Source organism: Sparus aurata, chromosome 11, assembly GCF_900880675.1.
Source record: "Sparus aurata chromosome 11, fSpaAur1.1, whole genome shotgun sequence".
NCBI classification, from domain to species: domain Eukaryota; kingdom Metazoa; phylum Chordata; class Actinopteri; order Spariformes; family Sparidae; genus Sparus; species Sparus aurata.
The window spans coordinates 23,030,654-23,040,811 of NC_044197.1; the positions used below are offsets into that span (position 1 = coordinate 23,030,654).

Consider the following 10,158-nt stretch of genomic DNA (forward strand, 5'->3'; position numbering starts at 1 on the left):
TGTATCTGACAGTAATGGGCTGCTGTAAAGAAAAGGAACCGTCACAAAGCCAAAGCTCACTGGATTGGAAATAAACCAAACATTTGCCCTTTCTTTGAGAACCTTGCTGCTGCTGCTAACATCTTTAGTTTTGTGTCAGAATGCAACCCATGATTATTTCCATTGTTGATTAAAATGCTTGGTATTTTCTCGATTAACCGATTAATCATTTGGACTTGAATCACCAGTAAACTGATTAATGGCCAATATATTGTCTTTAGGGCTGGGCGATATGACCTTAGTGGTATATTTTAACACATGATAAATCTTGATATTTTCAAATCTCCTCAAAAGCACTTCATAAATGCAAGGACTGGGTGACAAGAGGAGACCTATTATGCTTTTTCCCTCCCCTTTTTGGTGTATTGTATGGGTTCTTGTGCATGATAAAGGTCAGTCCACAGCAACAGAAGCTCCTCTCTCCCGCAGAAAACACTGCTCCTGAAACGCCTCATCAGTAGTCCCGCCTTTAATTCTGTGACTTCTTGACGTCACACTACGTCACCATGTCACACACATTTATGTCATTTATTCCTAGCAGCTAGTTCGCCATATAAGAATTTATTCAGGACTGCTTCAAAAGAAGGGGCCTTAAGGAGACAGGAACTAAAACAGAGCATTTCATTCGAAGGGGGAATACAGTGCTGCAGTAACTCTTTTGAGTGTTTTTAAGCATTAAAGCATGTAAACTAGTAACAGAAAATAAATTATGGACCTGAAAATTAGCATACTATGTCTCCTTTAAAGATTTTTGGTGATCATCGGTAATGAGGATATAAAGTCTAAGTGGGTAAAGACAAGTAGAACAGTCGGGTGAGTTTAGGAAATTACACAATTTTACTGTAATTCAGCCTTTAAACCAGGAAAAGACGATACTCATTCCAAAGCAAGATACAAAGATATCCTAAATGTAGGACCATATAGTCAATAATCACGATAACTATATGATATTGATATGTTGCCCAGCCCTGTATTATCCTAGCCATGCAGTGATGTGTCACTGAATGTCTCGTTTTGTCTGACTTACTGTCCCAAACTTTGAATATTAAATGTGTTGTCATGCAACACCAAGAAAAGCTGTGAATACTCACCTTTGGAAAAAACCTGGTACCATCAAACGTTCAGTGCTTAAAGACTAGCTCCCACTATTAATCGATTATCAGAATATTTTGTTTTTACAGAGTTGATTGATTACTCAACTAACCAGTGCAGCTCTAATGTGTTCTCTTTTTGTGTCCAGGCCAAAATAAGATGCACGTCTCGCTTGGCACTTGGGATTGTTCGAGTCTCCCCTAAAATTTCTGACATTTTATGGCTTCGAGTTATTTCAAAGGATTTGAAGGCTTCTCCAGAGATAGATTTAAAGAAGAATAGTCCAAATCGAAGCAGGCCGAGCCAAGATATCCTGATGGGACAGATTCCACATACACTGGATACATACATTACCTATAATGCAGCATGATACTGTCTTTTCTTGCCTTCCAAATGCCCAATTTGTAACACAGGCTTTTGGTTAAAAGTGTCATCAAACATCTCAAGCCCAAGCTGAGATGACCTTGATGACATCACTATGACATCATGAGGGCTATGTTATAATATATTTATGTGGAATTCAGTGCATTGTCCCTTTAACTCACTCATCATCATCATCATCATCATCATTCATTTAAGTTTAACTATAGATTTACGCTTGCACAAGACTGGCTGACCAGTATGTCATGTGTGATGCGAGTGATGACCATGATGACCACCACGGCGTACATGTGTGTGTCATGCCACAGTAAAGGGAAGTTCAGGTTGTTTTCCACTTGTAGTTTGTTAAAGGAAATATTGCAGATGTATAAATCAGCACTCATCGATTGAGAAACAAATGCTCAACAACATCAGAGACTTCGGAAGTAATCTGACAAAACCGCACTGACGAGAAGACAAAACACATGAAGTCAAGACATTTTGCTTGCATATAACCTGTTTTTTTTTTTTTTTTTTTTTTTTTTTTTTTTTTTTACAAAACTGTTTATTTCAGATTCTCAAGTGTCCCCAGAGTGTGATTGAATTTAAGTTATGAGGAAGAGATCAGTTTGTGTTTACGGGCATGAGTGAGGGGACGAAAGTGGGTTCTGTGCTTGAATCACTGGCCATGTGAATAACTGAAAGAGGAAGTGTTTGTAACCCACGAGTTCTCTTCGTCTTGGTTATTCCTCAAATTTAGACAACATGTACATTGCAGAGGTATTTAAACAGATCTCCAGATGTTCCCTGGATGTCGCAGGGTGCACCAGCGCGCTTTTACGCGTGAAATCGTCGGTGTGTCCAAAGTGCCGGATTGAGCAGAAAGTTTTTTGTTGGGGCATTTGATTATTCCGCTGAAAGCTAAACCGGTTCAGATGACCAGCGTGGGGACCCGGCTTGGCATAATCCACCACATTGCGTTTATTATATGATTTATAATTGAAGGAGGAATTTTCTCTTTTTTTTTTTTTTCTTTTTTTTTTTTTTGAGATGTCCAGACCAAGGTTGAACTGTGTCTTTGCTCAACGTCTGTTAGTGTAACTATTTGCATAATGTATTTGTAAATATGACAACGACAGATCTCTAATTGTGAATAAAAACAGTTTTATCACAGGAGTCAATCAGTCATGGAGCAGTTTGTGCCTGCTGGTCGGTCTCTGTCAGTCTGCAGGCGGCTTTGTTACGCAGCGGGACATTTTCTCAACGACCTGTGCGCCTCTATGTGGTTCACTTACCTGCTGGTCTACCTGCACTCCGTGCTCGGCTTCGAGAGCACCTATGCAGGTGTGCTGCTGCTCATTGGTCAAATAGCGGACGGGGTGTGCACGCCGCTGGTTGAATATGAATCTGATAAAACACCGGGCATCTCCTGTGGCAAGAGAAAAACCTGGCATCTGCTGGGTAAGTATTGTAAGGAAGCCTATTTCTGCCATTTATAGAAAATAAAGAAAAGAAAAGTTAGCCTTCATTAAAGAAATAATGATTATATATTCCCATGGTACATACATAATGAAAAAAATATATATCAAATTTACGAGATAAAAAGGCGAAAGCATGAGATAATATGAGATGGTCAATTATCAGTTTTAGAAAATATTTTAAAAAAAAAAGCTATCATATAAAAAGTCACAATTGGTTAAAAAGTCAAAATTAAGATGTAGAAAGTCAGAATTATGAGACAAAATGTCTAAAATGTGTAATTAAAAAGTCATATTTTTTAGATAAAGAGCACAATTGAATAAAAAGTTGAAGAGTCGAACTTTTGAGATAAGAAGTCGAAAAAAGATAAAAAAGTTAAAATAATGGGATAGAAAGAAACAACTGCAAGATAAATGCTGACTTTTCACCTTAGTGCATCTATGTGCACGTATGTGTACGTATGTGTGTATGCTATTGATAAACAAAATGAATGCTAAGAATTTATAATGGGCCATAATTTTCTAATTCTTGATATCTACTTTCAAAGCATTAGATTGGATTGTTATCAACACATTAACTTGCCACATGTTGAATTCATCCTACAAACCAGGAGGCAGCATGTCAACAGAATAACTGCTGACAACTACAGGTGCAGTTAGTTGGTGAGCTCAGTTAGTTGTGCAGCCAGCTGTCCATACTGGGATTTTAAAGCACTGGGCAAGTGTTGGTGTTCCTAAGACAGTATCAGGTAAACTCACAGTTGAAGAAACTTTGATAAGCATGAGAAATGAGTTGGACTTTTGATCACCACAGAACATCCGAGTCAAGCTAGATTTATGCTACAGGATTGGATCGATGCAGTGACTAAGCTGTAGCCTGACGTGCACCTACCCAGTGGCGGTTGTAGACCAGTTTTAATAGGGGGGCCAGGTTGGGGCTGGCTTTTTTGTTAGGGGGCACATACAACCCGGGAAAAAAATACAAATCCCTCATTCAGACAAGGGATAAATGGGACTTCAAATAATGTTTGCAATTTCAACAATTTTGATTGGGTAGTAAACTGCTGAGACACTTTATTTCCACCTTTCCCTTCAAAACAAAATCAGTGCAAGAAATCTGTCATTGTATTATTGATTCAGACTCCCTGTAGGTGCACTCCCTGTTGGGGAGTGCACCTACCCAGAAATGTAACAGCAGGTTGTATGAAATGCCTGTTACTGGTCTGCTTGGAAGCATTGCAGTTTTTCAGCTTCTCCTCTGGTGCTTAGCCGAGGTTCTAATAACAGGGACTGTGACCTGCAGTTTCCCCAGTAAACACACTGCACTCTTCAGTTTCTGCAGTCCCTTCAGGCCGGTCGGCTGCTCTTCTTGGATCAAACTTCTCCCCCGTATCCGCTTCTGACTGCCAGAGTGTCTCTGGGTGGGAGAGGGCAGTGTGAATGCAGGGGAGACCCACCCTAGCCCACTGAGTGGGAGTCGAATGGCTCAGTGTGTTTAGAGGGGAAAGTCCAGCTGTCAGACCCCTCAACACCCCCAGCAATGCAGACACACCAGGGCACATGTATAAATGCTCATACAGCTTTGGCCACTTCTGTAGGTTATAAAAACAGTCATAATGACTGAATAGTTTGTTTCTCTGCTTTCCAGGAACTGTGTGTGTTCTTGTGTCTTTCCCCTTCATCTTCAACCCCTGCCTGGCCTGTAACGACAACACTCCTCAGTGGGCTCAGCTTGTTTACTTTTCACCCTTCGTCATCATCTTCCAGTTCGGCTGGGCGGCCACTCAGATCTCACACCTGTCCCTCATCCCGGAGCTGGTGTCTGATGACAGCGACAGGGTGGAGCTCACTGCGTACAGGTGAGGTGAAAGTGATGAGAAAAGATAACAACAACAATAACTCTCTGTCCCTTCGCTGTGTTATCCAGAGAGGCTCAATCCCATGAGCCACACATTTGTGAATACTCAAGCAAGAACACGATGCCTCCGTGTCTTCCAACTGTTTGATTGTGTTGATTACATCCCTCCCTGTGCAGGTATGCCTTCACAGTGGTGGCCAATATCACAGTGTACACTGTGGCCTGGCTGCTCTTTCACTTCCAGGCTCAGCACACTGTGGACCCCTCCATCACAGACAACCTGGGCCAGGTGGACGTCCCTCTGTTCAGGGTGAGAGGAGAGATGCCAGGCAGGTTTATACACTCCTGCAAAATCACTCAATTCTTCACCTGATCTCTCTGTCTGTATCTGTAGACACTGGCTCTCATCATGCTGGGAACTGGAGCTTTATTCTCCTTCATATTCCATGTTGGCACAAAAGAGGATACGTCAGCCTCAGAGAGAGATGATGAACGGATCAGACTGTCCCCCTCACAGGAAGCTTTGCCTCGTCCCGTGTTTCAGTGGAAGCACTGGCTGAAGGAGCCCTCCTTCTACCAGGTGAGTCCTAAATCTGTGCTGGGGAACTCTCTGCTGAGTCAGAAGGTTTCCCCCCTCTTTTTCTCATTCTCTTTTTCTATTAATCGTTTTTAAAGCGAAGATGTCAACCGCTTCCTGGTTCCAGCTCCTTTAAATTCAGGTTTTGCTGCTTTTCTTGATTTCTTGTCTTTTATGATAGTAAGTAAAGATTCTTTATGTAATTTGTTTTGGATTGTATGTCTGACGAAATAAGTCATTCAAATTATGATATAATAATTTTCGGATATTTTATAGGCTAAAATAAGTAATCTAATAATCGTGACAATATTCAGAAGATTAATCGATAGTAAAAGTAATTGTTTGTTGCAGACATGGTGCAGGATAGACACCTGTTTCGGTTGTGTACGAAGTCAAAGTTGTTTAAATGACATTAGCATTATGAGGTATTACCAACAATTAAAATATGTAACATTAGCAAAACTAACGCAAACCTGATGTGACTGTGATCAGGGCTGGCTGTTGAACTTCAATACAATTTGACTACTGACTTAAATGTCTTCATAGAAAAAAAAGGATGCTTGCTTATTCAAATGGTTTAAATTACGACAAGTTTATTATTCTCAATATGAAGCATCAAGAAAAAAAATATGATTCTAGTACTGAAATTCAGGTATTGACACTGGTGTCAAAAACTGTCCATCAATACCCAGACCTAACCTTAATGTCTTACACTACTCAAAATAAGTGGATGTAAATGGCTGCCTGGAGCCCTAGGAAAAAAAATATCAAAATGGTCAACAAAAACATCATGTGTACACTGTATCAGTAGATTTGTTCTATAAACTGTCAAAAACACTGAGTTGTCCCTTTACATCCTGTCTTCTTTGTTTTTGTGTCAGATGGCTTTCCTGTACATGTGCACCAGACTAATAGTCAACTTATCTCAGACCTACATCTCAGTTTACCTCACCAACTCACTGATGCTACCAAAGGTAAGCCCACTCATACACTGACTGGTAAAACTTATTATGTTGCCTCTGTTGGTGAAATGTCTTATCTTGCTATTTACATCCTCATTTCCCTCCTCTCGCCTCAGAACTTCATTGCCATCATTCCTCTGGTGATGTATGTCAGCGGCTTTGTTTGCTCCATGGCCATGAAACCAGTCAGCAAGCTCATAGGAATCAGTGTGAGTCTCTACCTCATCAGATATTGGCAGCAACAGCCCCTTGTATTATGATTTCATGTCTTTTGCGTGATTAATAAGGAAAGGTCTATGGTGATGAGATCTGTTTGTCTGTTGTCAGATTACGTATTTGATCGGCCTGCTGTTGGTGCTTGGTTTTGCCACCTGGGTGTTTTTGGACAGCAACATGGGAGCTGAGAGCATCTATGGAGCAGCGGTGCTGCTGGGAGCCGGTTCAGCTATTATCCTGGTCATGTCTCTGTCCATGACGGCAACACTCATCGGGGAGCAGACGGTAGGTGGAGGAATAAACCTACAACAGTTTACAGCTTTGTAGGAGAGTTGTTGCATTTAAGAATTAATAGGAGGAAGCTGGTCATACTCTATATTTTTCTTGTTATCAACGATCCCAGTTACAAAAATGAAGTGATCCTATCAAAAAATTGCTTTCTGTGTATCAAAGGCCTTATTCGTCTGTGCCATAAAGTTTCAGTGTAGTCTAATCATAATAAAAACATAGAAATGAACCACACTGGTTACATGTTTCTTCATTCTGATGAACATGGGCACTGCAGTGCATATTAGGTCAATCACACATATACCTTCCTGCTGCTTTAATGCTCACACCAAATGTGTTAATCCATGGCTGGGTAGGGAAGTTGAAACGTACTGAGAGACAGATGAAGATATTGTTGTTGTCAGACTTCCTTATCAAAATGTCATGTTTGAAATTTGCCTGTTCAAATGTATCATGTAAATTGAATATTTTCACATCTAATCAGCTCTTTTCACAGATAATAATTTCACATGTGAGCAAAACATTTTCTGGTTGCCTTTTTCCATATGGGAATCTGCATATCTGCATATCTGCATCTACATCTGCATATGGAAACAAAACATAGCTTATGAAATCACATGCAATTTGCTTTTTCACAAGTTAATATCACATTTTCACACATTTCCATGCAAATCACCATTTTCGCTATGTGAAATGAAATAATGGAACATTTTCATGAATGATTGTTGTTTTTCACACACGAATGAAGATTTCCACCAAAGAAATGTACATCCTCGCTTGTGACTTACAAATGTTTGTATGTGATTAACTTTTTTTCACACATGGAAACATCACTTCGTGGGACTTACTGACAATAAGAACAATATAGAATAATGCCAGCCTACAGTCTAATCAACTGTCAGGTTCTTCTGTATGTCTGGGTTGACAGCTACAACACATTAGCTGTAGTCTGACAAAATCATCTGTGGAAAAGCAAACAACAACAACAACAACAACAACAAAAACCTATTAGGGACCAAATACCAAAAATCACATGGCACTATAAAGTTAGATTTAGAAGTTAGATTTTGTCAGTTTGTTTATTTTGTTTGATCAAATTTAGTCAATGCAGCAGACTTTTTGTTTTAAATGTCACATCAGATGGTTCAATGTGGGTTTTAATACTGGGATGTTGTTCTTGTTCTAGTAGTAGACTATGTTTTGGGAAGCTCTCAGCTGTGAAATCAGTGCTGGGGGTTTGTAGCGATGTGACTTCTATCACAGCATTTTACTGCTGTCACATCTCCTTCTCACGTCCGTCTTTCTTTTCTCACGCTGTCTGAAAAGATATGAATGAATATCCTGACAGAGAGCGAAAAATCGTGTTGGTGTTTCAGATGGAGTTTAGTCCTTTTTGCCAGACCGACTGTAATAATAATGTGCGATGTCTGTCTCGTTTTGCAGCAATGTGGGGCCTTTGTCTATGGGTCGATGAGCTTCACAGACAAAGTGGCCAATGGGGTGGGGGTCATCCTCATCCAGAGCATCCAGCCCTGCAGGTGAGTCTCAAAGTGACTGAAGCTTTCCACTGAAGCATTAAAAGGATGGTGTAGTGGTTAAAAAAGACAAATGTCCCACAGACAGAGAAGTGAAATCGGACAGTGTTTCCTCAACACTAAAAATAGTATCTGCTATTTCTGAACATGCGTGGGTCTTAGCTCCCAACCTCTTCTGCTTGTAACCCCTTGATTATGACTGAGTGGCAGATTTTTCTTGGAAGATGTGAAAAGAGGAATGTGTAATCAAAGACCACAGAGTTACTGCTTTTTTGTTTCTGTCTAACAAAGTCTGTTCCCCTTTCCTCCAACAGCACAGAGGCCTGCTGCCCAGCCTGTGTGTGGTTCTATCGTGACGTCATGGTCACAGTAACCGGGGGTGTCGCCGTGGCTGCTGCACTTTGCCTGTTCACAATTCTAATCAGGCCCATCAGGATACGGAACATTTAAGGTTTCAAATCTATCGGTAGTCATATAGTGTCTGCACATGCACCGAAAACAACCACAGCTAGGATTCTTAGAGATAGGTGTGTTTAGGATTGCTGTCTGAATGTAGCTTTTTTTCTGTTTACATCCACTGTTTGTATATCTGGACACAGACCACACTTGTATTAAAGCTACCCAAGGATAATCAGTGAATCTTTCAAAATATATGGACATAATTTGCTAAATATTTTTGCCTTTCTCGTTGGATGAGGGAATTGGTGCAGAGGATGAAGCCATGCTACCACCTAGTGTATGAATTTGTTACTACACTGCTTTCCTGGAGCAGATTCTTTCATGCTTTCCAGATGTTTCTGCACTCTATGATTCTCACTCATCATTGCTCAATAAAAAAGAAAAATGATCAGTTTTTAAGTCGGGATATACTCATGTATAGATATACATGAGATGCATGACTGTGTTACGACCTGTACCTTGACCTTCTGCTGTGAATAATGCCAAATGTTTTGGTTGACCAGGCAGCAATTGTGGCGCAGGTCCAAAGAAGTGAACTCAGTGAACTTGTCTCCTCTTGTGAGACTCTCTCTCTCTCTCTCTCTCTCTCTCTCTCTCTCTCTCTCTCTCTCTCTCTCTCTCACACACAGAGAGAGAAAGAGAGTGAGTGTGAGAACAAAAGCTATTTGTATCACTCACTTTGATCATAAACTGTACTCTGAAAGAAAAATAACCCAACAGTGGTTACATGGAAAGGAAACGTAAACATATGAATCTGACTGATCAGAACCAGAACAAAACAGAAATTTCTTTGATTATTGTATACATTCTTCTATAATGTTGCATTCCCTTGAAATTAATCATTAATAAATGATCGCACAATGTGCATTTTTTTTTTCCTTCCCTATTTTGTCCATTTTCTGTGGTATGTTTGTAGTCTCTTTCTATCTTATGAGAGCTGAAGAGTAAACCCAATTGATCAGAGCTGACCCTCAAGGGGAAATAAGAAAAAAAACTTTAATGGACTATGACAAAACCATAAATCAGAAAGCTCCACACTTAATTAAATTCCTCTTGTAATTGAAAATGTTGTATAAACCAGTGTTCAAAAATAAATTCCATGTGGGTCCAACCATGACTTCTATCTCTAAGGGGCATGCTTGTATTTCACTGTAATTTATCACCATGTCTCTGTTAAGAACCTCAATACCATATTAGTTTGATCAATTTAAGGTTTTCATTTATGTTGATGATCACTTTTCTCTTAAATAGTTTTTTCTCACTAATATTTTAGTGAATATTATTTGAACTGCCA

General features: G+C 39.9%; 1 protein-coding gene across 1 annotated transcript; it reads left to right on the top strand.

Moving 5' to 3' along the window:
• Window positions 1–2,615: 2,615 nt before the first annotated feature.
• Window positions 2,616–9,750, top strand: mfsd12b (major facilitator superfamily domain containing 12b). The gene is made up of 9 exons (XM_030433399.1): window positions 2,616–2,952; window positions 4,618–4,828; window positions 5,005–5,137; window positions 5,222–5,407; window positions 6,286–6,378; window positions 6,483–6,575; window positions 6,694–6,867; window positions 8,314–8,408; window positions 8,720–9,750. Exons 1-9 carry the CDS (start codon window positions 2,679–2,681, stop codon window positions 8,853–8,855), a joined length of 1,395 nt encoding a protein of 464 aa, XP_030289259.1. The 5' UTR covers window positions 2,616–2,678; the 3' UTR covers window positions 8,856–9,750.
• The last annotated feature ends 408 nt before the right edge of the window (window positions 9,751–10,158 follow it).